This window comes from Podospora anserina, chromosome 5, assembly GCF_000226545.1.
Source record: "Podospora anserina S mat+ genomic DNA chromosome 5, supercontig 1".
In the NCBI taxonomy this organism is placed as follows: domain Eukaryota; kingdom Fungi; phylum Ascomycota; class Sordariomycetes; order Sordariales; family Podosporaceae; genus Podospora; species Podospora anserina.
The window spans coordinates 643932-671208 of NW_001914837.1; the positions used below are offsets into that span (position 1 = coordinate 643932).

General features: G+C 52.2%; 10 protein-coding genes across 10 annotated transcripts; 4 read left to right on the forward strand and 6 right to left on the reverse strand.

Annotated features, from left to right (window-relative positions):
* Positions 1–888: 888 nt before the first annotated feature.
* Positions 889–1358, forward strand: PODANS_5_1215 (uncharacterized protein; the record flags this gene model as incomplete). Its single annotated transcript, XM_001904179.1, has 2 exons — positions 889–987; positions 1047–1358. The coding sequence occupies 2 exons, from the start codon at positions 889–891 to the stop codon at positions 1356–1358; spliced, it is 411 nt and encodes a 136-aa protein (XP_001904214.1).
* Positions 1359–2307: 949 nt separating this feature from the next.
* On the reverse strand, positions 2308–2838 carry PODANS_5_1212 (uncharacterized protein; the record flags this gene model as incomplete). The annotated part of the gene is made up of 1 exon (XM_001904180.1): positions 2308–2838. The coding sequence occupies one exon, from the start codon at positions 2836–2838 to the stop codon at positions 2308–2310; it is 531 nt and encodes a 176-aa protein (XP_001904215.1).
* Positions 2839–3243: 405 nt separating this feature from the next.
* Positions 3244–4560, forward strand: PODANS_5_1210 (uncharacterized protein; the record flags this gene model as incomplete). The annotated part of the gene is made up of 1 exon (XM_001904181.1): positions 3244–4560. The coding sequence occupies one exon, from the start codon at positions 3244–3246 to the stop codon at positions 4558–4560; it is 1317 nt and encodes a 438-aa protein (XP_001904216.1).
* A 676-nt stretch (positions 4561–5236) lies between these two features.
* PODANS_5_1200 (uncharacterized protein) lies at positions 5237–7275 on the reverse strand (the record flags this gene model as incomplete). Its single annotated transcript, XM_001904182.1, has 4 exons — positions 5237–6701; positions 6765–6834; positions 6887–6977; positions 7036–7275. 4 exons carry the CDS (start codon positions 7273–7275, stop codon positions 5237–5239), a joined length of 1866 nt encoding a protein of 621 aa, XP_001904217.1.
* A 6251-nt stretch (positions 7276–13526) lies between these two features.
* Positions 13527–13718, forward strand: PODANS_5_1190 (uncharacterized protein; the record flags this gene model as incomplete). The annotated part of the gene is made up of 2 exons (XM_001904183.1): positions 13527–13631; positions 13695–13718. 2 exons carry the CDS (start codon positions 13527–13529, stop codon positions 13716–13718), a joined length of 129 nt encoding a protein of 42 aa, XP_001904218.1.
* Positions 13719–15135: 1417 nt separating this feature from the next.
* On the forward strand, positions 15136–15492 carry PODANS_5_1180 (uncharacterized protein; the record flags this gene model as incomplete). Its single annotated transcript, XM_001904184.1, has 1 exon — positions 15136–15492. The coding sequence occupies one exon, from the start codon at positions 15136–15138 to the stop codon at positions 15490–15492; it is 357 nt and encodes a 118-aa protein (XP_001904219.1).
* Positions 15493–16025: 533 nt separating this feature from the next.
* Positions 16026–16739, reverse strand: PODANS_5_1170 (uncharacterized protein; the record flags this gene model as incomplete). The annotated part of the gene is made up of 1 exon (XM_001904185.1): positions 16026–16739. The coding sequence occupies one exon, from the start codon at positions 16737–16739 to the stop codon at positions 16026–16028; it is 714 nt and encodes a 237-aa protein (XP_001904220.1).
* A 1375-nt stretch (positions 16740–18114) lies between these two features.
* PODANS_5_1160 (uncharacterized protein) lies at positions 18115–18510 on the reverse strand (the record flags this gene model as incomplete). The annotated part of the gene is made up of 1 exon (XM_001904186.1): positions 18115–18510. One exon carries the CDS (start codon positions 18508–18510, stop codon positions 18115–18117), a length of 396 nt encoding a protein of 131 aa, XP_001904221.1.
* Positions 18511–19625: 1115 nt separating this feature from the next.
* Positions 19626–23733, reverse strand: PODANS_5_1150 (uncharacterized protein; the record flags this gene model as incomplete). The annotated part of the gene is made up of 3 exons (XM_001904187.1): positions 19626–20416; positions 20505–23025; positions 23146–23733. Coding segments are annotated over 3 exons (3900 nt in total), but the record flags the coding sequence as incomplete, so codon positions are not given.
* Positions 23734–24685: 952 nt separating this feature from the next.
* Positions 24686–25474, reverse strand: PODANS_5_1140 (uncharacterized protein; the record flags this gene model as incomplete). Its single annotated transcript, XM_001904188.1, has 1 exon — positions 24686–25474. One exon carries the CDS (start codon positions 25472–25474, stop codon positions 24686–24688), a length of 789 nt encoding a protein of 262 aa, XP_001904223.1.
* Positions 25475–27277: the final 1803 nt, after the last annotated feature.

Consider the following 27277-nt stretch of genomic DNA (forward strand, 5'->3'; position numbering starts at 1 on the left):
ATAATAGGCGTATTTATTAACCTTTAATATTTCTACTAACGTTATTAACTTTACTTTTTCGATTTTACCGCCTATATGTCACGGTTTTGGAAGACAGTGGGGACACAAGGAACCAATCAGGGCTGGACCGGGCGATCGAGCGGGGCTCACGGTCCAGGTAGACAAACGGACCAGTAAGATTGGGACCGGGGACCGCGGCGGGGATCACGGCCCACGGTCCAGTATCGGCCAATAAGGAGTGGACCGAGGAGCGTCTGTAAGTTAACGGTCCACGTTTCCCAGGTCTATATATACGTAGGAACTGGCTGGTGTAGATAGGCAGTTTCGCAGTATGCAATAGTCACAATCGTTGGTATCTAGACTGTTGTGATCGAGACAAGCCATTGTTGTACACTGTTTAGCTGTACCGAACCAGGATTGTTCAGAAATGCCCTCAACCAGTATCCCTTTCAGAGGTTCTGGATAGGGGCTCGTCACACCCTGATTATATCCTGATTAGCTACTTCCTATCTAATATAACGATTAGCTAAGCGCGCCCTGCGCCGCTCACACTGTTTGACCTACTTGTTGGCTTATCTGTGCACACGCGTATGGAGAAAACGGAGGTTATAATTAATTTTAGTTACGGTAAGTATAGCCGAACTGTCCTTAGGCATACTTTAGCTTAGGGTAATGCTATCTACGCTCACCTTTTGCTCACCTTCTAAGACTAATACGGACAGAGCCCCAAGATATTGTCGGGTGTGACTGTATAGGTAAATGTACTCTCGAAAAGTCTGACGAGAAGCTAGATGATGATGATGATGATGATGATGATGATGATGATGATGATGATGACTGGTTGTCTCGAGGATGAAGGGTCTTTTGACTTCAGACAGGTACTCCGATATGACCATCTCCTGTGGCACCCAAAGCTGGAAGGTGCACCAAGCAATCGTCTATCGCGCTTGTCCGCTGTTTGAAAAGGCGTTGGCTGGAGACTGGAAGGTAAGTTGTAGAAGCTGTGAAGGGTGTTGTTGAAGCTTCTGACAAGAATTGTCATCCAGGAAGCACAAGACAACACCATCGACATGTCGACTCACGCCCCTTGGATGATTGACCATCTCGTGGAGTTCATCTACACTGGAGAATATTCGACCTATCAACACACGACCAAAGGCGACGGTGATGTCAATCGCGATGACAATAGCTGCTCCACGCTCCTCACAAAGGACCAATTACTCCATGGTTTTGATCAGACCGAGCTGCCCACTGCTTTCACGACTCCCGACATCAGTGAGCGTCTCACGGGTTCGGGTTATCCTAATCGTGGACTTTCCCCGGACCGTATCAGAGAGGGCCTTTGGATCTCACCGTAGATGTATATCCTGTGTGGAATCCAAAAGCTTTGTACCCTTGCCGCAGTCCGCTTTCATGAGTTCGGCTCTCTTCTCTCACACCCAGACTGAGCGTCAGATAGACACCAAAGGATGGAACATTCATCTGAATTTGTCCAATGGGTTGGAAAGATACTAGTTTCGATGATCGATCCACTTTATTCAACACTGCCGCCCATCTCGAGAGAAAAAAGGGCATGCTTCACAGAAAGCTATGTCACCATTTGATGCGGTATGCAAGGGTTGAGGAGTACAGGGCGCAAATAGTGCTCATGGTGCAAAAGCATAACGAGTTCGCCTAAGATATTCGGAACATCTATCACAAACTGCACCTGGCGGCCCTGATGACCTTGACCACCACATGTTGCCAAGTGTTGAGCGCGTTGATTACCTCGTTCACAATCCGGAGCTTCCGGGGATTTACATGTAGCATGAGGGGTTTGATAGACTCGTTAATAAAATAAAATGGGTTACCAACCGTCTTATTCCGGCCTTGGTCAGAGTGAATGTTTTCTCCCTTTCTCTCCAAAAACTGGAATCAGCCCATGGTTGTTATCAACATTTGATGTCGAGAGAAGAGCCAGTATCTAACCACAGCAAGAGCAACTGAGATAAACTCCAGCCTAACATGAGTTAGCAATGTCTCACCTCCAAGCGTATAGACAGAATATAGCAACCTACCAGGAAAGCGATTGGGTGTCTAAGATACGAAAGGCCACGCCGCTATACACCAAGGTTGATTTTGGGTCCAAGCCATGGCTTTGATGGTGCGCCTATGTTGCGGATCCCATATGTACCTGTCATTCGAGTGGTGAGCTTGAGAACGTGACCGGATCCAGATGGCCGAAACGTAAACATACCAATGCGATTGCCGAAGCTTTTGGTGACCCTTTATGTACCCTTCCACGTTGCTTCATCACTCTGTGATTCTCTAGTTCTCTCCCTTGCTCTTCACAGCGGCCACTGTGAAGGCGTATTGTCCCCACGGATCGTAAGCAGCTGAAGCATTGGACTCGCCGGCGCAGTCAACATTGGTTTTGGAGTCGCTGTCCTGCTCTCCAGCACCTTGCCCCTTGTCGCTGTCCAAGAGAGGCTTGAAAAGGGCGATCTCTCTATCGGTGGCGTAATGATGCCAAGGATCAAAGGTAGGATCGTTGGTGAAGTGGACAGTAACCTTGGCTTTGTACGACTCTGGCGAAGGCCGCTTGTCGGCCGGTTGGTGGCGGAGGTCAATGTTCAGCACGGCCTCCTCCATTAGATCCTCTTCGGTGAAGGTTGTGTCGCCGCAGTAGAAGCACTCGGAAGGCTTGAGATAGTGGTAGGTTGTGCCTCTCTTCTTGGGGCCGCGGCACTCGTCCCAGTTCTTGCGCTGCTTGTTGCAAGGCCTGAGGTCGATCTCCTGCGAGTCGATGGCAGCGCCGCAGTCCTTGCAGGCGTAGTGGCAGAGGGTGAAGGTGCACATCTTGGCGGTAGGAGTGACGGATTGGTGTGTAAGTTGGGTGAAGGCGATGAAGCGAGACGAAGAAAACAATCCTCGTGGCGTTTGTGAACAAAAGAAGTAAAGAGTCGAGGGACAATAAAAGAGATTGCTATTTATGACATCATCCAGCGGCCCCGGCACTCTATGCTGCAGCGGGGCTTTATTCACCTTTGTTCACCTGGTCTATTGTGATTGAAGACAATAGCTTTGTCGCACCGGACGGCCAATTGGAATTGGCAGTATATAAGTTGCTCCCAATCCCTGACTCTGTAACGGACCGACATTCATACATTATACACTTCACTGAATCTATCTGATCAATCACAGAGCAACCTTAATCAGTCACAGGTCATCTAGTTCAGATAACAGTGAGTCATCTCGGTCAAAATGGCAACCAATTCCACATACTTTGTTGCTCTCTGCTCCTTTGTAGCCACCCGCTACGCGGAAGCCGGGATCCAACTTGACGATATCGAGCGCGAAGAATTGCCCCTTACCCTCAGCACCTTCCTCAACACCATCTCCAACGGTCTTCGTGACCCCATTCCGGAGAAAAGAAAGCGCCGAGGTATTGACTTCGGCACGAAAACACTCAACGAGATTCCTCCTGCTAACTTGCATTACAGCACCAACAAAGGCCGCCAATGCCAGCCACACATCAGCCGGCAGCGGCATTCCCGCTTGCGTATATCTTCAGGCCTTGTTCCCGAATACTTCGGCTGCCCGAGATGTCAGGGCACTGGAACCACCTGCCCAAACGCTAACATGACCGCCCTCATCAATCGTGAAAGCGGGCCCATTGCCAAGCTAGCCTCCGCAATCTACGCAGTCGACCAGGTCTTTCACAAATGGGTAGTCCACGCCTTCCCCCCCGGCTTCTCCTGGGCCTCCCCCTTGGACAACTCCTACTCCCAAGCCGAGCTGACCACCTTCCTCAACCTCATCACCTTGTCCTACAACCTCCACACCCTCCGCACCACCCTCAAGGACCTCAGCACCCACATCAAATCCGTCTCCAGAAAAATCACCGCCTTCTCCGCCGCCCTCTCCTTCCTCTTGGGAATCCTAATCCACATCTCGGAGAGCCACGGAGTCCAAATCCCCCCTAACCTCCCCTTCACCTTCAAACCAGTCGACGAAACCGATTACCGCTGCCCCTTCCCGGGCATCACCAACCAGTCCAACACCAGACCCCCACACGACCATTACTTCACCCTCATCAAGAATTCCATCCTCCTCCGCCACGCCGTCACCCAACTCTCCAAATTCATCACCACCACGCTCGCCTCCCACATCCGCCTCGCCGTCATGTCCCTCGGCGCCTTGTCACAATCCCCCCCAGGAACTATCGACCCTTCCCTCCTCTGCCCAGGTAGGCTGGACCAGTTAGCGGACAAGCTGGGAAACATGGAGGTCATCTCCATGGAGCAGGAACTCAAGCCTTTTCTCCAACGGCTCGAGGACCATGCCGCGGCTGTCAAGGAGAAGCTGGTTGGCTGGGATTTGGGGGATCAAGCGCTGGCGATGGATACCACCAGCCTGTCGGGGTCGTATGTCGAGATGTTGGCGGGCAAGTTTGGGGAGGTTCAGACGGCGACGTTGGGGAGTGGCGGGTGGATGATCCAGGTTGCGGAGGAGGGGGCGAGGGTGGTGGGTGAGGTTGCTGAGGGGTATAGGCTGTTGAGGCTGAGGGAGTATTGTTGATTGACATAGAAGTGGGAGATGGTGGGTGGACAGATCAAGGTATAGAGTGTGGTAAGTAGGGTGTGGTTTTCTTTAGGTTGTTGGGACTGTCACGACTGTCTGATGCCGTGCTTTTGGATATCACCTTTTACCAATTTTCTTCTTTTATAACACATGAGCCCAGAAATGCTTACTACCTAATTTATTCTTTTACCACAACACACACAAGTCCCAGATATGCAACAGTGAAACGTGACAAGTAGCAAGAACCAAACAGCACCATGGTTTTATTGTCAACGGTGGAAGGGATGAATCCCGTGAACCACCACGTCAAAAGCTATGCTAGGTATCTATCTACCCAATAACAAAGCTCATCTTTCCCTTCCATCCGTGACGTCAGTTCAGAGACTGACATGTCCAATTCCCAGTGCTGACTGATCCCTGCCTTGAAAAATGTACCCTGGCCAGAGTAGAGAAGAGAAAAAGGAAAGAGGTATAAGAAAACAGAAAATAGAAAACACACTCATTGTTCGAGTGAGACTTGTGTTGTACAGGCCCTCCCCAATTGACCTCGACAACAGCAAAGAAAATGGAGCAAGAAACCCCCGCCGTCACCCGTCCCAGTTCCGTGACATGCTCCCAATTCCCCCATGTATGCATATATTTGTCCAAACCTTTCACTCTGCATGCCGCTCTCTTAGTTCTTGATATACCAATCAGGATGCTCACCAACCCACTTCTTGACCTTCAACCCAGAATCGATCTTGGGGAAGGGGTTAGTAGGCCAGTATGCCCTCCAGGCATTGCAGTTGTTGTTGTGCTGGTTCTTGTCCGCCTGGCTGAAACCGTTGCGCAAGTCATTGGGGCGCTCGAGATACTGCACCGACAAACCGCCAGACACGTGCCAGGCAATGTGGCAGTGGAAAAGCCAAGCACCGGGGTTGTCAGACTTGAAGGCGATGAGCAGCCATCCGTTGGCGGGAAGCATGGCGACGTCGCGACGGACCGGGTTGGAGCTCTTGAGCAGGGCCATGTCAGTGGCGGGATTGAAGCGGTAGCGTGTCTGAGGAACGCCGGCCGGTTGGTCGGGGGAGCGGCCGACGACGAGGAAATCATGACCGTGAAGATGCATCGGGTGCGGAATGCTGAAGGGGCCGGTAGGGTCGTTCTCGATGAGCCAGTAAGTCCACTGGTTGACGCTGTTGACGGTGATGACGTTGGCTTGAGGAGGATAGCTGGTGTTTTGGGCAATGACGTAGTCAACAATCGGTTTGTCCCAGTCGACATTAATGGAGCTGCCATTGACCTTCCAGACAAAGAGGGGTGTGCCGCCGAGGGTCAAGGAGACGGGTAGAGTGTTGTTAGGGCGGGGAGTGAAGCCACTAGTAGGAACGCTGCGGGAGACAACAGGTGTCAAGTTGTTGAGGTCCATGCAGTTGGCATCAGCAGCAGGAGTGCCAATGTTGGTCGGGAGAGTGTTAGGAGCTCCCTGGTAGCGGAAGACCGCAGCCGGGTGAGGATTGAGCGAAGCACCGCAGGCAAGACCGCCGCCAAAGGTGGCGTTGAACCAATAGTTCCCAACACTCTTGTTGGCGTCAATAGTGACATCGTAGCGCTGGCCAACGGCAAGGAAGAGACTGTCAACAGTCTGGGCCTGAACGGGAACCATGTCGGCGGCAATGATGGTCATGGTGTGATTCTGGAGCTTCAGCTGGAAGTGATCGTGGGTCGAGGTGTTGATGATGCGGAGACGATGACGCTTGCCGGGGGTGAGCGTGACATTGGCAAATTTACCAGCGCCGGTCTGGGGATTCTTTCCGTGCCCTTTGAAGAGAACAGTGTCACTGGGAGGGGGACCGCCATTCATGGTTTCCTCAACCAGGACATCAGCCGGCTTGTGGTAGTAGTCGGTGATGGGGAAGACACCAAGATCGATATCGTAGGGAACCGAAGCAGGACCATTGACCACGATGGTGCCAACGACGCCGTTGCCGTATTGGGCCGAGAAATGCGAGTGGTACCAACTGGTGCCATATTGCTGAGCGCGGAACCTGTAGATGCGGCTGCCTCCCTTGGGCGGGATAGGGCATTCGGTGACACCGTTGGCACCATCGTGCATGTTTGTTCCTTTCTGGTGGAGACCGTGCCAATGAATAGAGGTGCTGCGAGAAAAGAGTCAGTACAAGTTCCATGGGCAGTAAACAATATCAATGTGAGAAACATACCCATTAGTCCTGAGATTGTTGATGACATTGACTTGAATCCAATCACCCCAGTTAGCAGTAATGGTAGGCCCTGAATCACCTGTTAGCATAGCCCTTGTCAGATGGTACGGCAGTGAACATACCAAAGATGTCACCATTGACAAGCATGACCTTCTGCTTAACCACGCCATCAGGACCGAGCCAGTTGTCAACTTCGGTCAAGGTCAGAGTATACTATAAGGCTGTTAGTAACCAGGGGCACCATGACTTCATCAAAGGGGCAAAAGCATACGGTGCGTGTGACTCCGGTGTTGGGAGTGCTGACTTCGTAGTCCGTGTTGATATCAAAACCAGGGGCCCAGCAAGCACGGTTGGCGGCAGTGTGGCACGAAGACTGCCTCTCTTCGACGGGACGAAGAAGATCACGAGTGACCTCACGGGGCACGCCCGGGAGAGAAGGTGCGGCCAGGACGGCGCTGGGTGCGACGAGGCCAAGCAGGAGCGCCGCGGCGCTGAAGAAGGACTTCATCATGAACAAGAACTGAAGAGAATAGACCGAGAGGAGAACCGGGTGAGGAGGGGATGGAGAGGAGAGCTGGTGAGGATGAGAAGAAAGGGTGACTCAAAACGGACGGAGATGGTGACTCTTATAGAGGATCCATCAGATGGTACAAAGACTTAGTCGATAATTCGAGATGTGATCAGCCAGGGTGATGGTGCTCGGTGCTCGTATTCTCGATGACCTCCCCTTTCCTCCTTTGGATATTGTCTGAGTTAGGGCGTCTCTAGTCTTCTTCGTCGGAAGACGCGGGTACCCGCTAGGTAGAGGCGTGTGTAGGACGCACGAGGGGCAGACGTGAGCGGCTCGGCACATGGATGTCGATACCTGCTAGACTGCAATCTATCGAAGTTCCCATGACCTGGATCCAGCTGTCTGGGCGGCATGCCGAGAGTATTGGATGTATCGTGAGGGTGTGAGAAAGCTACGCTACAGATAGACATGATCTTAGGAACGGGGATAGCTTGACAGCAGGGTTATCGGGCTATGGCGACCCGAACACCCCATCCTGTCACGCCGGGTAAGCCCATGTTAAGGGCGGGGTGAGTAAGCCTGAAGCTGAACCGCAGCACAAGTTCGTGTGCGTTCAAAAAGAGGCATCTGCAAAGAGGGTCACTTCGGCTTTACGTGGGCAGATGTTAAGTCACAGGATTCGATAGTCTCATGAAGCCTTCCACTTCTTTGGGACTCAACGAGGGCAGCGAGGTGGGGAGCTTTAGGTGTCGTAGCTGTTGATCTGCGTCGTGATGGCTATTTGCGGAGCATCGCTCGAGGTGTGAAGAAGGGGAGTGGTGATAACTTCAATCACCATCCTGCATCAAAGTATTGGCTTGGCCCAAGCTGGGAATACTCTCCCAAAGATCGTGAACAAGGTACGTCGCTGCCTGCCTTGTGCCACACTCCATACCCCTGGACGAACAGGCATGTAAAAGGAACGGGACGGCATGGAGAAGAGGCCCAAGAGATGCACATTTGACCCTTCAGCCGCGTCTTCGGCGGCTGTGCATGTGTACGACAACGGGCACCAACCGCGTGATCGAGGAACCATCTTGGCAGGGGAAAAGCAGAAGGGAGGCCAGTTGTGGATGGGGTGGACGGTGCAATGCGTACCATAGCGTGGGCAAAAGCACAAGAGGGCACAAGATTGATATTTCGGTTTCTCGCTTCCCCAGAGACTAAAGTCAACAGCCACGCGGCACCCAAGATCTTGGTAGTAACGGAATGTTTCTAGAATGGAAACCCGGAATCGAATAAACCAAACAATATAGATGACACTGCCAGGGTAATTGGGGGTCCATGTTTGAAAACCAGTAAATTGTGAGCAGCAGCGGCGTAGTCATCTAGCGTTGAAAAGGGGGCACCGAACTGCAACCCAGTGGGCTACCCACGCAAGGACCATGGAAATGCCCAAAGGATCACTTGGCCAGGGTGATGTGGGCAGGTTACCGGTCAGGGTCGCAATATGAGTGGATAGCGCTATATCCGGCAACGACGACGTCTCTTTGAGGGATGTCACGTTCTGAGTTTCATTCTCTCCGAGTAGCTCCCGACGAAGGCCTCGCTTCTGCCCTACCGGTATGATGATTAATTTGACATCCCGCTCGCCTCCTTGGAGATGGAACCAATGCTTATTGGCCACAGCTTATCTTGGCGGGGATAACAACATTTTCTCGGTGATAAGTTATGAACACTTGTATCTTGCAGTACAGGGTGGAACTATTAGCTGATGGTATGAGTGAAATATCGTTCGACGGATCACCTGCGTCAGAACGCTCACAGTCGGCACTAGACGACTGGAAGCTTGGTTCAGGCCGAAAGGGTTCTCAGGCCAAGCGCCTAGAGGATACGAATAGGAAAGAAGAAAGGACAAGTTGAAGCTACTGGCGACATGAACTTTGGGAAAGGAACGCAGCAAGAGCTTGGAATAACTTGGCGGCAGAATCGGACCCGGAGCGGAAGTGAATGGTGGCCGGTAACCAGGCTAGTGTGTAATATGGCTTCCGAGGAGGCTCCAAGAATGAGGTGCTGGGATGCCCAGGCCATGCAGGTGTGATAAGTCGTGTAACCTACATCGTAAGCTGAGAATGCAACTGTCCGCCTGGCACTTTTGAACAGACGCCGCATCGAAGAGGTGGCGTAAGGGGAACGCCAAATTGCGGATGCTAAGTTTCGAGGCGAGAGTCGAGTGTGCCGGACTGTACAGTTGGGTGGGGCTTGTAGGGCAAGAGCAGAAAGACGAGCACTGGGTTTGCTCAGACTTTAGCTGACCCCTATTGTCGTCGCTTGTGATGACTTGATTTGTTTCTGCGGCTCGACGGCTGCAACGCTGCAACGCTGCAATGCTCCAGCAGCGCGGTTCTGTGTAGTCAAGACTCGTATCATATCTGCGCTTGGGCAAGAAACGAAGAGACAGGCTGTGCCGTGCTCCTCCAATCTTACCAGTCTTACCGTCCTTACGCCGCAGTGTTCAACAATACCCCACAATGTGGAGGACAAGCCCTGGCCTTGTGGTTGACGAAACCGAAATCGCCGTATGAGATCGTATCGTCTGGAGGCTGATGGACCCAAAGCAAGCCTCTTGGATGTGGGAAGCACCTGCAGGTGGGAGTGTTGAAGCTCTGGGCAAGCTAACCAAACTCGAATCAAAGTCGGTCCCGAGCCGTGTTGGCTTCTAAATAAAGCCAGTCTATTAGAACCCTGACCCCTTGTGCCCGCATTCGTCCAATCGCAATCGAGGCGCATTTTGAGTTGTTCCTTGCCCGCGGTGTGGCGCGCCCGGCACGGCAGGCAAGTATTGGGTTCGTCGTACGGAATCAGACGAAATGCTCTTGATGGATTGTGGACGGGAAAAATGATTCGATGAAGGGTCGTTGAAAGCGGAGCCCAAGGATGCCAAAATAATCCTTTCCTAGGCGCAACAATCCTTGTGTGGATCGGTGGGGAACGTGGGAGACTAGAAAGCGTAATAAACTCGAGAGACCAAGGTGAAGTCGTGATGGTTACCGCCCCAAATGCATCACTAGTGTGCGGTGTGCAGCTCGGAGAACGCAGGGCCTTCAGGACCGAGCCTTGGACTTTAGATTTCCCGATGCCGGCCAGGTCATGGTCCTCGGACGTGATAATTGACCGGGCACGAGACGAGAGCGGTTGAAGACAGGAGGTGGAAGGGTTGCTTTGGCGTGAGAACAAGGTGTCGTGTCAGAGTCGCCAGGCAGGAACTGTGCATCAAAAGTCACCATGTTGGCCCAACTCGGACTTTCGGCAGTTGCCTGCCTCTTGGGTTGCTCTCGACTAGCTATCCACACCTAGCAGCACAATAGCATCTTTCCGAGGAGGGGAATAAGCTCTCCCTGACGTCGTGGGATATCATCTTTCGTCGTCATTGTCGTATGTACTTCGTACCGCTCACATGAAGGCAGCGCCGTCGTTGTTTGGTCCGCTTAGAAGATTTGGAAAAGTCCGCGTGAAGCTGCGCGCGACACACCGAGGTGTGTTGGTGGTGGTGGTGGTAGGTTGAAATTGGTGGGGTAGGTACACGAAAGCCAGGGGCCAAGATAGCGGAGTGGGGGGTCGTTGTAGGGCGCGCCCCCAAGACATGGGCCAGTCGCAGCCAAGGACGTTGACAGCGATAGCGCCACGATAGTTGAGTGATTATGACACGGCCCATGCGTCCACTTCGTACAGACATAACATATTGGACAGTTTGACAGCTCCAGCCGATAAGTATCACAAGCATCAAGACCAGCTTCCCCTCACTGTACGTAATACCATCTTCATCCGATGATTCCGATCACCTTCCGATCCGCTCCGCCGTTCATGGTCTTGTGCTTATTTGTGTTGGCGGCCGTTGTAGTGCGGGGGGGAATGCGTGAGCCCGGCCCGCTATTTTGCGTGCCCATCATCACAAACAGCTTTTGTGATCTGTGTGAAATGGTCTCAGATTGCTTAAAAATCACAAAAGTCCTGGCACCTAATGCCGAGACAATATTGCTTCCAGAAACGTCCGATTGAGTCGGGCAAAGAAGAGGTACCGTAGCTTTCACTCCAATGCTACGGTGTTGTCTTCGGTTGCCAGTGTGCCTGTCCCCACGTGTTATTGATTCTGCGGGGCCATTTGGGTTACGGGGGTCCCTCTTTGAGCGGGAATGATCGGCAGCCACTGCTCGGGACGGGAACAGCGGCTGGAGGCTCGGCGGCGCTAGACATGGGGTCTCCAAAATCTGGCGTCAACAGCTGTGTTCAGGGAGGCCCAGGCAGGTGAACTTTTGGAATGAAAGCAAACCGAAACTCATGGCCTGGTACTCCGTAGTAGCGACCTTTGCTCTGGAGATGGTGTCCCGAACTTTGGAGCAGAAGGATGGCTGGCTACCAAAGCAATCAGACAAGGACTCGACTCGGCCTAATATTCCTCCTCGCCGCAGACGGGCGTCTCCGCGGGCCCTGTGCCTGGAACCGAGATCCTGCGGGGGCGCGTGAGGCTGCAGCGATGCCTGAGAAGGGGAATAAGATGCGTTTCCCGTAACAAGGGGCCTCTTTTCTTCGCTTGATTTCACTCTGCGCGGAATTGAGTGGGAGGTACACCGGATCAGTCCCGTTGTCAACGCCCATCTTGCTGTTTTGCCCTCTTGCACCTGTACCCCCCATGCGCTGATATCGACTGGGAGCAGGATCTATGTGTAAGCGGGCGTAGTGTACATGGTAGGGATCTCCTCAGGGGCTAACCGATTTAACGCTAGTTTGTCGTATTTAGATCTCACGCCGATTCCGTCGCCCTACTGTCGAATGCTGATACTAGTGTGGTGAAGGGCGCAAAGTTGTGCTTCTTCTCAGGTGTACTGCATCTGTCGCTAGAGCTGAAGCTCTCAACTGGATACGGTCATGATCGTCAGATAAGCTCCCCTCCACCGCGGGTATTTTCCTGGGCTCGCCTAGAGTTGCAGTCGAATTGGAACTCCCGAGGCCGAATGCCGATGTATTATTATCCGCCAGGTGGTGTGAGAGCCCAACGCCATGAAACCAATAACTGTCGATGGAGGGTCCTTGATCAAATGATGCCGTGTATTCTTGGTAGCTCGTATGATATCTGTACTCAAGATTTGGCAGCCTATGTTCGTCCGCGAGTTGTCACACCAGCCGCTGACCTCCAAGCTAAATCCGATACAGCTTCCACCGTGACCGGCGACAACAGGACGGTACGCGTCGGCGATGTGTCATGGAATGAGGTTCGAGATGTGGGGCAGCTGAGGAGCATCCGCGATTGGGTTTGGAAGCGATGTCTGCCGGCAATGCCACACTTGGCTGCGACGTTGACGGGCCACCGCGGCTCTTCCGAGTGAACCTCAGTAATCTCCATCTCAGTTTCGGTGAGCGCCCAGGAGGATGGAGTGGGCCATCTCAAAGTTGAAAAAATCGAAGGAATTGTCCGGGGTGAGTTGCGTTGTGTTGGAGGAAGTCAAGAGGCTCGACGGTCCGTCTATCCGCTTTGTCGACTTGTGGCTGCCAATAATTCGGTAGCCACGGTGAGCGATGGCGTAGAGGGTGCTGCTTGAAGTAAAAAGGGTGATAAGGTATTCAGGTTCCAAGCTCGCTGTTGCCATGTTTGATGTTGTTCATCCAGATGATTTGCCGTTGTGCTCTTCTATTCCCCCTTTCCTCCCAATGCTCCCCTCCTGCCTTCCTTCCATTAGGTATCCCACAGGCCACCCCACTTTGCCGCTCTCTTCTCGACTGTGTGATTGCCTGCTGCAGATAGTATCGCACTTTTCGCTCAGGTAACAAGGGCTGAAATACTGGAATGTCGTTTCGGTGGTACGCTGGGCGCGATGGGTTCATTCATGAATTGTGTCGATGCGAAGAAGTTGGCTGATGAACAGAGAAAATAGCCAAGTATCGAAGAAACAAACCCGGACGTACCATTTTGTTCTGGGGTGCATAACACATATATGCCCCCTCATCCACGGACATCCGTTCCTTGGGTCGGGTTCGGTCAACAATCCTTTACCAATTATGAGAAAGTCCGGGACCACGCAACAGTAGCATCAGTGCATCACCACGTCACAACCGGCACTTTGACATTCGAATCGTCGAAGCCCAATCATCTATCAATCACACATAACAGCCTCGATATAAACACACAATAAGTCTTTCCAAACTGCCGGATATCGCGGGGTGGATGCTGATCGCTGTTTCAGATTGACAAGATCTGCGGCTCCTGCACGCCATCAATGCTGAAGGCCGAGAACTCTCCGGCTTCGGTAACAAGTGCGATATGCCCGGCCGATATATGTCTTCCCAGCCTATTATCTGCGCCACCTGTCACGGCCCCTCCCGTTGGTCTCAGATCTTGGATCACATCTTGTACAGCCATGTGTGACGGCTGACGGATGGTATAGGAAAGCTCCGTGCTCGGCCGGTGATTTTGGACTTATCGCACAAAAGGATTCGGCATTCGGGCATGAAATGGGGTTTATAGCCGGGCGGACTTGACAAAGAGTCCTATTCAGTGTAGAGGCGGTATCAGCAGCTACCGCGTATCCGCGATGAACTTGCGAACACTGCTCATGAGCGAGTTTCACACCCAATCCATATTCAATAGCGGAGTGCATCATGCACCCCTTTGGGAATGCCAGCCATCCGGGCGTGCGGCATTGGACTCACATAAGCGTTTGTCAGCGCAATGGGAAGGACTGCTTCGTACATGTCTGGCCTATGAGGAGTGACCTTTGGATCCTTGCCCTGTGAATAGGACCACGACGATGTCTAATAGGACGCAGCAGTTTGATTGAAATCAGACAGGTTTACTCCCTGAAGAAAGCAGTATGTTAGTAGGAATTTTATCTCATTTCAATTTCCAATAAAAAGGCACGAAACGTCGCGTGCGAACTTGGTGATGCTCGCCACATACCTATCAATCCGCCATCCAAACACCTCCGTCTGGCACTGGGAAACACCTTTAAGAATAAAGACTTTTACCAAAAAATACTGGCCATACGAGAGTAGAAGTCTCTAAATTGACCGCATGTCTCAATCTCTTTTCTCATTACACATGTCACGTTGATTGAAAAGAAAAACTCTCGAAGGTCGCCTCCTTCGAATAACCCCACCCAGCCCCTGAGCTTGTTTACTTCGCTTGCCATGCCAAGTCGTCGTCCGAGCAGCCCTTGACATGGGTGATGACACCATCGCGTACCCTAACCCTTGACATTCAATCCCACCCTCAACAAGAAAAACATCCATCGACGAAAACAATAGAGACAACATCTCTTCATGACAACAAAGTTCCAGAATTTCCACATGCCAACGGGCCTTCCAGCACAAATTAATGACCATTCAAAAATCGCTCGGTCATTCTTCCCACCGAAACCCGGCCCGCACAGGAGCCCCACACCCTAAATGGTGACGTCAAATCCCCTACGGGTGTCAACCGTGATCTCGACCTCAAACAGCCGGATCGTTCTAGGCAATCGAGTCTCTCTTAACCCGCAGCCTTTTATGGCATGCGATCCTAAATTAGCGGGGAAGTTCAAAGGTTAAAATACTGCAATGATGTGGAGCTGCAGTCCTAACTAACGCCGAGCCAACCTCTTGATGTCATCATGACCGGCGCATACCGCACATCACTCCTCCCCTTTTCTTAAAATGCGCCCTTCCGCCTTCGCCTCAACGCTCCCATACCAATTGATTTGCCAATCATTTTCCAATCCCCCACCACCGTTGTGCAACATACCTCTTCATTAACATCAAGTTTTGACATACAAAAACCAAATCAACCCGATCCCCAACACAAACCACCTGTTCCACACCTAGCAATCCAACCACCCCAACACCTTCAAAATGTCCAACATGGCCCGCAACCGCGTCATCCCCGCCGTCATCGCCTCCGGCCTCTTCGGCGGACTCCTCTACTCGACAGCCGGTGGCTCCAATCAGCCTCGCCCCCGCGCCCGCCACGACGCAGCAGCCACCAACCTCAACGTCTCTGAGTCCCTCGAGTCCATCGCCGGCACGGGCGGTAAGCACACCCGCAAGCAGTCCGACATACCCTCCGAGATCGACCCCAAGAACACTCGCATCGCGAGCCACAACCCAACCGCCCACGCCAAGCGGTCGCCCTCCAAGACGCTCGACCTCGGGGACGGAAGTGAGCCCAGCCAGCTGCCCAAGAATGTCGGGCCTCATCGGGATCTTTGAGCAGAGAAGAGGTGATAGGAAAAGGAACATGACGAGGGAGATCAAAGTGTAGGATAACGCTGGTGAGGCAACATGCCAGAAAAAGCAAAGCGCCTCAAACGGAGGAGGGGAGCCAGCCGTAAGGAGATACGGTTGGAGTCTGCATAGTCTGGCGTTTGGTTGCTTTGAACAGCATAGTAATATGTAACAAAATAGATAACATGATGCAAACCTTTGTGGTGTCCCCCGATATTCGACAATATTCAAGCTGGTCAAAGAGCGGAAGCGTACCTTATGACACGCACGCATCAAATCCAGGTCAATTTCATGAACACGTCAAAGAGCCAATCGGAAATGAACGTCAGATTAAACACAACTGGAACAGAATTTCTTTCAGCGTACTTCTCCTACAACTTCAACACCACATTACTCTCATCTTTCAACAACTATCCCCATCTAAGTCCTACCGGTAAAACGACGACATATGTGTTAAAACTTCATATCGCCACCCAAAACTGCCCATATCTCATTCCACCGCTCTCATTTGTTGTAGCTTACAACAGCGTCATCCCGACCACAAGACCAAGAACTAACAAATTGACAGACCATTGAGCCAGTGTCGCGATGCTAGTAACAGCAGTTTGTCCCGATGGTGGTGGGGCCTCCACAGGAGTTGGCGGTTGCGAGCTACTATTGCCCGCGATTGAAGCATTGGCCCCCAATCCTCCCGTGAGTGGTGTCGTGCCATTGGAGTGTACCAAGACAGGAATGATTGCCGTCACATCTGCCAGGTTGAAGCACTGCCTCCGGTGGCTGGCGTCGTAGTCAAGGGAAAAGACAGTAACAGCACTGAGGCACTTGGGCGCAACGGTGCTTACCGTGTCGGTAGCCTCAAACTGATTGTAGCCAGCATCGGTGTGCATGCGGTTGAAGACGCCGCTCTTGTGGTTGTACGCAACCTTGACTCCCACGTCCTGGGTGGCCCGTGTCAGAACAAAAGGGGGGTTCGTGCATTCATCGCTTGTCTCGGATGTGATGTAGGGCAAGTCGACAGTCACACCGTATCCCTCGGGAAGGACTCGATCTCCGTTTGCCTTGCTGATGAAAGCTTGCACAAGGTTAGAGGCAAGGCGAGCATTGATGGTGGCGGGATCCTGGAGCCCAGCTTTGGTGCTAGTGTTGAGTGACGAATAGACGGTGGCTTCGTTGCCAGTCCAGAATGCCATGGCGGGGATTCCACGCTCAATAGCAACGTAAGTGGCGGCCATGGCCCCGGACAAAGTTTCGAGAAAAGCACCTGAGTTTGACCCAGAATTGGGACCCGAGATGACGAGGTCGGGGGCTTCGAGCCGACAAATGGTAGGATATATGTAGTCCAATGCCACCAGCACCTGCGCTGTCGCTGTGCCATTGTAATACCATATGTGGTTGTCGGTCGGATCAGTTCCAAGGGACGGTGCGCCAGCTTTCACGAGACCTGCATGTCACCACATGGGTCAGCAACACGTCTTCAAGCAGCAGCTATGTGGGAGCACATACCCCAATCTCCATCGGTGTCCAGTCGGGGGTTGGTGGTGAATTCGGCATGGAGACCAGCACCCGTCTGCGCAGCAACAGAGGCAACGACGTAACAATTGTGGCCGATGGAAGTCATTTGGCGGTAGAGTTCGCGAACACTGGCGGTTCCAAATCCGTCAGCGTTCTGCGTGCCAGTTCTGTTAGTGCATGTCAGGAATGAATAAGTGAGGTTGTTGATGACAAACCGTGATAAGGATGTTCAAGGCCTCCACGTGAGAAAGCAGAGCAGCAGCGGCTGCAACAAAGGTGACGGTGTGCATGTTTGTGGCAATGTGTCGGTGCCTGTACAAGATAGCGTGTTGTATTTGAAGAGTAGCAATGAGCAAGGCCAGGTGCAAGAAACAAAACTGGTGATGGTGTTGGAAGAGGATCAAGTCAAATGTTTCGAGAAAAAGCTGACACCTGTCCTGTCATCTTGTTGTAGGGTTCTAATGCCACGAGGAAGGGACGGACAGGTCGACGAGGTGAATATCCTCCGGTGCCTTCCACTCAATCTATCAAACGTCATTGCGGCCGGTCAACTCAGCTGCCTGATGTGGAAGAACTCCCAAGGAAGGAAGGAAGGCTGGTAGGCTTCGTACGAGAGTGGGAACAGGAGACGGTTTGGTGGTGATGGTTAAGGGGAAGTTGCACTTGCCATCCCCACCATCGAGGTATTATCCAACATGTCATGATGGTATGATGCCATGTCGCGCCCACTGCACTTGACTTTGAGGGTCGGTGGAGGTGTGAATCATAAGTTGGGGCGTGGGAAGTGGGGTCCTCGGTGTTGCTCCTTCACCTTGCTCGCAGTGGGCAGGCAGTGTGACATTGCAGCCTGGACATGGAAGGCTTAAAGGCAGTAACGATCCATGCAGTGTGTAATGTCTGCACTGAGTTGGCATCTTCGAGGAAACAAGAAAAACAATAGCAAGTTGGAATGTCCTGAATTCGAGGGCCCGACACCTTGTGGTCGACTTTTGACTGTCACCCTCAGACGTTCTGCTATTTACAAAGCTTAGCAAGGTTGTCAAATCCCATCCAAGAGCCCTTCCCATCCAGCATTGAAACACATTCCGCCAACTGTTAGAATCCCAGAGCAGAGTTGAATGCATCCGCGGTTGTCGCATCCTTGGTTCCCAAAGCCTGAACTTGGGCTTTCGCCTGCTCACACAAAGCTTTGGCCGCATCATTTGCCTCGCAAACGTTGGTGAGCTGATCGCAGACCCTATTGGTGATGATGTTCGGGTTCAGCGCCTCCTGCTGGCCTTCAGCCACAAGAGGATCGACAGGCAAGAAAGTTCCCTCATCCGCCTGACGACCGGGGCGACCGAGGACGAAGTCGATGCTGGGGTTGCAAAGCCCAAAGTCGGGGCCCGCATTGGCGCCGTTATTGCCATTCTGGTTCTGGCGAGCGCCAACAGCGGCAGCGGATGCGGTTGAGGCCGCGAACAAAGCAACGAGGAGAGTCTTGGCGTACATTTTGGGAGATTGATGTTGGATGGTAGGTTGGTAAAGACCGACTGGCGGTTGGATGCAAAGATATGTACGTTCAAAGAATGAAACAGTTCCCAGAACTGGAAGTACGAGATCAACTCTGAAAGAAAGGACTGAAGAACGGCTGTTGTTGATGGATGTAAAGAAAAAGTCGGAACCGATAGGCCACCCACGGCATCTTTAAAGAAAATATGGATTGCGCCTACAATGGCCTCTGCATTCTTGAAACGGCAATTTGGATCTCGCCTGGGCGTAGATCATACCGAGGTGTCTGAGTGACACGGGTAGAAAGACAAGACGAGACAGCGTCAAAATGCAATGCGGTCTTGGCAACCACAACTTCGCCAAAGATCATTGACAATAGTGTCGATCTTTACCATTGGCATGCCAGTCTGTCATGCGGACGGCATATCTGAACCTGATCAGCAGTTGGTGATTTACGCTCCTTGCCCTCAATCTTCTTTGCCGTCTAGCTCAAACACAACATGACCTTGTCACCTCTAAGGATCCACGTGGGCTTCGTCTGATGCGTCCAAGGGCGTCGCGACGATATACCATACAACCTATGACATATGTTGAATGGGAATGGATTGTCTTGGAATTGTGCAGGTTGTTATTAGGATTATTCTTTTGTTCTTGATACCGTTAGAATAATGGACATGTACACTACCTTGTAATACCTCCTGGCTGTCATTTGCTATGGCTCTACCACACCTCTCTCGTGTCAGATACCTTCATTCACATAGAAAGGAGTAAGACCTCTGTCAACCTTTATTTCTCGCATCATTCACGTGGACCACACCTCAGACACATGATGCACTCCCGCCTTTCAGTGATATTTTTAGGCCTTCTTCTCGTTGATAGTTTGAGGTTTTAAAAGATAGTTCAAGTGCTTCGAAAGGTAGTCCAGAGTCTCAAAAACATTTGAGAGCCCTTATATGATAGCGAAAAGGTGTATTACATCTCGAAAAGCCATAACAACAATTGATAGATCTAGGCTCGATGAAGGCTGGATTGAAGGGAAGTACCGAGAAAATAATGTCACAAAGGAAAACAAACTGGTGACCGCCGAAGAACAAGGAGTCTACTGTCCACCTCAATTAAGTACCTCCATAAATACCCCACAACACACCCTGGCCATTGCTGCTACCCGAGCACTCCATCTCGCCTCTGGCAGCCACTCGCCCGTTCTTGCCGAACTTCTGTACCGAATCGTTGATGATGTCGATGACATCCTGCCCGCCCACCCGGAAATCGACGTTCAATCCTATATGCGTTGCCTCGATTCCGAACCGGCAAGACCCAAAACTGAGAATCTCTCGGTGCGGCTTGCCGGCCACCTGGTGTCTCCACTCGGTAGTGCCGTCTCCTTCGATGTTGCGGATGATTTGGAGACAATCAGAGATCAAGGGGGAGCCGCCGTGGGTTCGGTCCTCAAAGGTGGACATGCCACAGTAGCCACGCCCCGGGGGAACGTCACAGGGCCAATTCGGTGTGGAACCGTGTGCACTGCTGTCCCAAGTCTGCCTCGCTCGCTCCGGAGAGCAAACAGGGAGCTTTATGAATCCTGGTATCCTGATGTTGAGATCATACAGGTCCTTCTTGACGTTTGAGTCGAAGACATTGGGACTGCCCGCAAGAGGATCGCCGTTTTGGCGGCCATTGGCAACCCACGTATTGACAGACCCAAAGATCAAATCTTCCTTGGTCACTCCACCATATTCACTGATAGAGCCGAATCCAGGCGGCAGTATGAACTTGGCCCAGTTGCAATCTCCGCCTTCCGAGCATATGCGGGCTTTGTCTTTGTCAGGCATCACGAGGTAGTATCTGCGGCCGTTCACACACACACCCGCCTTATTCATCGTGTCATCCGAGAGGTAATCCAACACTGGCCTGTTGGCATTGCAGTCGGCACCGGAGTCAAGAATGAAGGCGTATGATTTGGAAAAGCGCCAAAGATGCGGAATACCAAAAACCAAAAATCGTCTTGGTAATTTGGTCTCGGATTGTGCTGGCCGTCGGCTTGTCCGGTCGCACCACGTTGTCGTCAATTTTCCCTTCACTCAGTTGTCCATTCTTGATCATATCCCACAGCTGATCAAGTGCGGCATCATCTGGGACGTCAAAGAAACGCAACAGTGACTTTTCAGAAGCATAGGACCAGCCGTTGAGAACCTCGCCCAAATAGCTCGAGAACTTGTTCTGGGCTTGGGGATTCCAGTCGGTTCCTTTCGCTGGAGGCAATAGCTCCTTGGCAATCGACGTGGTGGTACCAATGACGCCCATAGTAAAATCCTTTGCGTTGTTCAATGAGCTCTCGCGTGGAATGAAGTAGGGAAGGGTTCTCAGGAAGTTGTTGAAGAACTGTGCGGCCACTGTGAGGGTCCCCAAGCCGACGAGGTCCAGTAGGATTTTAACCCACTTGTCATCGTCCTTGGGTGGCGGGATGGAGGCAAAATCGTCGTGCATGCTGTTGAGCTTGGGGGTTACAAAGGCGGCGGCATCAACGAGGCTGTTGTGGTATTCGTGGTGCATCTGGTGGATATATATAAGAGCGTCAAAAATTAGCTTCGCTGCCGGTCCGGACTTTTCTTCATCCAAGCCCTTCTCGCATTCAATTGCGTTGTCGCAGTTGTCTCCCGTCAATAAAAACGAGTAGCATTTGGGGCTGGACCCCAATCGGAAGATCTGCTCCAATCTCTCCATCAGCTTCCTCCTCTGAGGTCTGAATGTCTCTTTGTAAAGCTTGATGCCCTCCCTCCATGCAGTATCCGTGTCTAGAGCGTGCCAACGGTATGATGGAGAGCCAACCGTGTACAGATCCGTGATGGCCTGATGCGTGCAGCTGTACGTCTTCCACCTTCCTGGAGGCGTTGACACGGTGTTGTTGAGCTTTGGGTCTTCCCCAGCTTTGATCTTGGCGATGTGGCTGTCTGGCTCTTCATTCCAGCTCTTGCTCGGTGGCGGGGGATCGTTGAAGACTTGCATGTCACTGGCCCAGTCAATTAAGCCGCCCATGCCCAATGACGCATAAACGGCCGCACGAATCTCCTTGGACTCTTCGGACATGTAAGAAACCCACTGGTCATTGTCGTAGACCAAGATGTCGCTATGGCTGGCTGTGTCGATGTACCGCGTGACCACGCGGCTGCCCCTTGCGCTGATACCGTTGCCCCCTCCGTTGATAATCTCGTTGATCTCGGCATCTGCAATGTATCCACTGGTGTCGGTACATCTTCCAGGGGTTGCAAACGAGGTCAAACGGTCGCCAGTGAAATGGCAGCTGGGCCCCCAGCAGCCAGGTTGGGCCATCTGGAAAGACCTGCCATAACTGGTGACGCCGACGAGTATCTTGTGCCCGGGAACTCCGGTCTTGGTTATCATGGCCAGCGACTGCGCTGTCTCGGTCATGTTTGTTTGGCTACGGAGACAGTTACCCGTTGGGCATCCCTCTTGAGACCATCGCGAACCGGCATCCCATTGTCCATGTAGATCGTACGTCATGTAGACAATGTAGTCGACCACCGTTCCTATTTGCTGAATGGGGAACTGTTTCAGATACCAGTAGGATTCAGGGGCTGCAATGGCAGTTGACCGGCCCGGCAGCAAAGTTTTGAGTATGATCAGGAAGGCAAGGTAGTTGGGACCGTCTTCGGCCTTTCCGGGATCAAACTCTGGAAGATCAGGGGCTCCTAGATACTCCCAGTCAATGTCGATGCCGTCGAGACCATGTTTGATGATGAAATTTGCGATGTTTGTTGCCATACGGCGACGGTTTTCGGGCTTGACGCCATTTCGGAAGATCAGATATGTCGCTGGGTCAGTGGAGAAAGCCCAACCTCCAAAAGACAGGATCCTCTTGACATTGCGGAGGCGCTTGAACTCGCGGAACTGGTACTGAGCCAGTGTGTCGCCAACCTCAACCTCGTAATCAGGGGTCAAGGTGCCGAAGGCGAAGTGCAGATGTGTGTATTTGGACGTGTCGATCTGGGAGGGATCCTGATAGAGACCTGGGCGACTCAGAATGTAGCCTTGAAAGTAGGCAAGCTTGATGGCACCATTTCCGGTTCCTCGGATGATAGCATTTCCGCAGTTGGAAATACAGCTATGGGTACCTGGAGCTGCTGTCCCTGGAGCACCGTTGCCTCTCGTATCAACGCAAAAGTCTTTCGACACACCGCACTGACCCCAGATATTGCAGCACGATCGCAAGGGACAGGGGTTCATATTGGCAATATTGGAGCCATCTGTCGGCCGTGTTGAACCTGGCTTCTGAGGGCCACACACAGCGTTGGCGACGGGGGCCAGGAAGGGGGCTGTCCCTGAGCTCAAGCACATCCTCGTTCCAACCCACAGCAACTGGCACCCATTCCAGCCCCAGGTGTTCTTGTTGAATGTCTCGATATCGATCACCTGTAGGCCGTATTCGGCGGCACGGTTGGCACAGTTGTCGTCCGGCTTGACCGAGTAATCGAAGCAGGACCCGTCCGCCTTCGTCTTAGGTCAAAGGTCGGGAAGGGTCCCCTCGGTAAAGCAGACATGTTGCTTGGGACGAAGAGAGCCGCAAATCCCGGGGTTGAGCCGGTCAAAGTTGAAAGGAGTGATGCCGCACTAGACTGCCAGCTCGGCGCAGCCATTGCCTGCTTCCACCTGCACGGTTCTGCAGGTAGCTCGTTGTTGGAGTGCCTGCGAGCGCTGCTGAAGTCCATGTCGGAGCGTTCTCGCACGTAGTGTGGAGTTGGTTTGTGTTGTGTTGTCGTGCAAGAGCGTGGAGTTGGCACGAAGAAGTGGGGTCAAGAATTTGGCCTCACTAGGGAAGGTGGTCGACTCGGTGAAAGAAAGGCAAGTGGCATTGGCCCAGCCTTTGATGGCATCTTGAATAGGTGAAAAGGTACTATTACTCATGATAGCGACGCCAAACACATGGGTGCTGTCATAGCCGGACCCACAGAGCTGCATAGCGAGCTGTGGTGTCAAGACATTGAGCCTGTCGAGGTTGTCTTGCAGAATGCGTAGAGCGGATTCGCCAAGTCCCTGGTTCAGAAGGCCCTGACCAATGTAAATACCGAGTGTAGCCTGGCCAGACTGACCGAAAATGATGAAAGGCGTGTCCGTCGCGCCATGTCCTCGAGCAACATAGGTACGGATTTGCTGGATCAGGGAACGAATGCCAGCGGCAGGCAATCTAAAGCCTTCTTCCCACCATCAAATCTCAAGATTGACCTCCATAGTCTCAGCAGTTTCCACATCGGCACTGGCCACAGCCTCCGAAGTTGGAATCTGTTCGAAATCTGGGCCAAAGGAAGAGCAAGCCTGGATGCGGTGTCCGCACAGGAGGCTCAAACCCCATTGCAGCCACATCTGTGGACAGCAAGAGGCCTACAGCCCCGAGGACTGTCGTCTGCCAGGATAAACGAGGCATGGAAATGTCTCCTGAGCACCTTGCTAAGCGTTAGCCAGCACTTCAAGAAAAGCTGTGTAACGGTGCAAGACCTAACTGACAAGATATACACGTGCCCGTGACCTAGAGACCAGAGCAAGCCGAGAGGTGATGATAGTGAGTTTCTCAACGAGATGCTTGGGAATTGTACTCATATAATCGAGGTCCTGCATTGTGTGGGACAGAAAGTCCATGTGTGAGCCCTGCACACAGATTTCGAGTACCGCTAGCCCCTTGTTTCTGTTGGCGCTGTTGGTGAAAAGGTCCATGGACACAATAAAGTGGTACTCATGAAGGCCGGTCACCGTTGCAGACTGTTGCCTTGGGTAGGCATTCTTTTGTCCCTGTGGGGACCATTGAGTCAAATGATACCACTTACACATAGGGGAATACCGATGTATTGGGCCTCGAACAACTGAGGAGGCTCAAACCAGCCCACCGCCCAGATATTCGAATGACCACCTGCATAGAGTCATGGATGACATGGACATGGGGAAGTAACTTGGCCTTGCCCCTTACTCCTGATTTTCAATGAACCTCTATCGTGTGCCATGGCCCCTGACCTCCCGCCACCATGTCCTTGCGGGGTGCTAATTTAGGTACATCAATAAAGTACGTACCTGATGAGAAGATTAATCCCAGTAGTTCCGGGCAGTGAGAGAAACGAATATGAAGAGAACTAATTATGTTGCCACTCCCAACATGCAGATCGTTGGCCTACGCCAAGAAGCCAACCATGACAATAGCAACAGCGAGGCATTTTATGCCTACCGCAGCACCGGACTGCGCCGCGTTATCCTTGGTCGTGCAATCAGCGGGGCGGTCGGGGTTGAGGGCACTGCACAATCTCTCGCGAAGGTTATTCTGGATCCTTTCGGCCGTAGGCTCATCAATCTTTACCCGGCAGGGGTCTGAACTGACACCTACGGGGTTGGAAGCGTCCATCAAAGCACAAGAGCCCTTGTCTGGGAAGGAAGGAACGGCCGTCATGTTAGAAATGTTGATGGAAACACCAGGAGAAGCATTGCAGGGCTCGTCGTTGGCCGTAACGGCGACAAGATCCGTTGCCGGGGCGTCCTTTTTGACAATGAAGTGCAAAAGCTCGGTGGAATCATCCCTGACGATCTTGTTTCTGCCGCTGGTCTGGTTGCAATATATCCAGCTGGTGGACCAGAATATTTGGAACGCCCCTTCCGCGGTCATGTTGATGAAGGTGTAGGCAAAGTAGGGTTCATAATCGGTCCAGCTGACATTGAGGAAGAGGTGATGATTCGAGGGCCCTGACTGGCCAAGGTCGGATATGTTCCGGACCTGATATGAGATTGATGGCTGAAGAAGGGGTCCAAGCTGGGCGTTTCGGATTGCAAAGACGACTGGCATCTGCTGATCGGTCGTGTATGTCTCGTTGCGTGGGAAAACAAGATCAACTTCCATCACATTGGCAGCATGGGTGATGGCTCCAAAAACACCCAGAAGGGGCCACAGGGTCCCGACAAGAAGACGCATGGGATTGCAATCTGTTGGGGGGGCGATGCTGTGCTGGTGCGTTGCTGTCTGGTCCTCCGATGAGGTCCGGGTTGTTGGATGGAGGATGGTGGACTTGGATGGTGTCGAAAAGGAATCGGAATTTAAGGACAATATTTGGGTCAAGGAGTGCTTGATTCAAAGTGTAAACAAGGCAATATGGAGAAAGCATACTGTGTAATGTGCAAAATAAACGCATGAGGTGTTGCACCACTAGTCGCCAACCAAATTGTGGTCAGAACACGCAAGGGTTCGCACGACCAAGGGCCAATCACAAATCAAAAGCTGGCTGCATACGACCCATTTATGGTATTCTTCATGACTAACGTCCAAGCATTTACTGATGATCTAGGTCGCCCATATCTGCAAGGGACCAGACGTTACATCAGGTCAGTCGGACCGCTCCTTCCACCTTCGCTTCCGGGCCGCTGCCGCTGCAACTGCACAGTCCCTTTCGATGAGGCACAGTCAGCCGATCACCTGCGGTTTGCCTTGCGTTACTATCGACGTCGCTGAATGGCGGTCTAGAACAATTTAAGAGTCGATGCAACTAATATTTGACAGGGCTGAATACGTGCTGATCCAACTGTTCAGGTTACCGAATATTATCGTTCTGAGGAGTGGATGGTTTCGTGCATTGTCACGGGTGTCCCTTAATGGCGAGATGTAACGTCTCTCCTTGGTATGCAATTGGCTGTCACCGAGAATAACACTTGGCATACAGGAACTTCCGAGGTGCCCATCGATATACTGCTAACAGGGTCTTGTCGGTGTTGGTGATAGGATCTTGTCAGGACCATCTTTGCTTGACATCCGATCCATTGTTGGTCCACAACATGATTCACCTGGCAAGAATTAGGTGGTATCGCATTCTGCGTTGGAGGCGTAGCTGAAATCTTCTACAGGCAGAGTCTGATTTCACTTTCGATGGTGTCTTCCTCGAGTCCCGTCGGGAACACGAAGACTGCTTCGTAATCACATCATGTTGCTTGATGGGTTGAGTCGGTACCTTTGGTCCAGATCCGCGTGTCTAGTTGTAACGATCTCAACCGTTCTATGCTGAGGTATAAGATCCACGTCAACCCCAAGAGTATCATAACCTTCGTCAGTTGCCTGCATCTCCCATCACATTCTTTAACCCCCTAGGTAGCTTGGTCTTACTGTTTCATACCTTACCTACTCTGCAAGATGCAGTTGAGACGTTTCATTCCCCTCTCCGGGCTCCTCCTTGGTCTCGGGTCGTGTCACAAAGGTTCGCCGCAGAGTTGAATGTTATCTTGATGCCGCTCCCGACAGCAACACGCTCACATGCCAGGCCTTTGCAAACCACTGGTACATCACTCTTGCCGACTTCCAGCGCATTAACCCCAACGTGAACTGCCCCAACCTCGACATTAGGGTGGATGACCAGGAAATGGCCCACCCACGGATATGGACCACCACCCCCACACCAGCCACACAACCTTAATGAGATTACCCCTGAATGCTTACACTCCCCACAACAAGACCAATATTGGGGTCAATTTCTATGGAATTTATACCAAAATGTAGCTCAATCACTGTCAGAGTCAGACATTTCGTCTGCTTCCCTCTTACGCCGGGTTTGAACCCGATAACGTGTGCTACGCCGCACAGGCTCGGCTGGCTCCGGCTGCTCCACATCCTCCTTAGGCACCACTTCTTCCTCCACCACCCTCCCTTCAATACAAGCCTCTTCCAGGTCACAAAGCCTTACAAACTTGGAATTCGAATCTTCTCTATTCAACTTGCGCCTTTTCTTTGCGT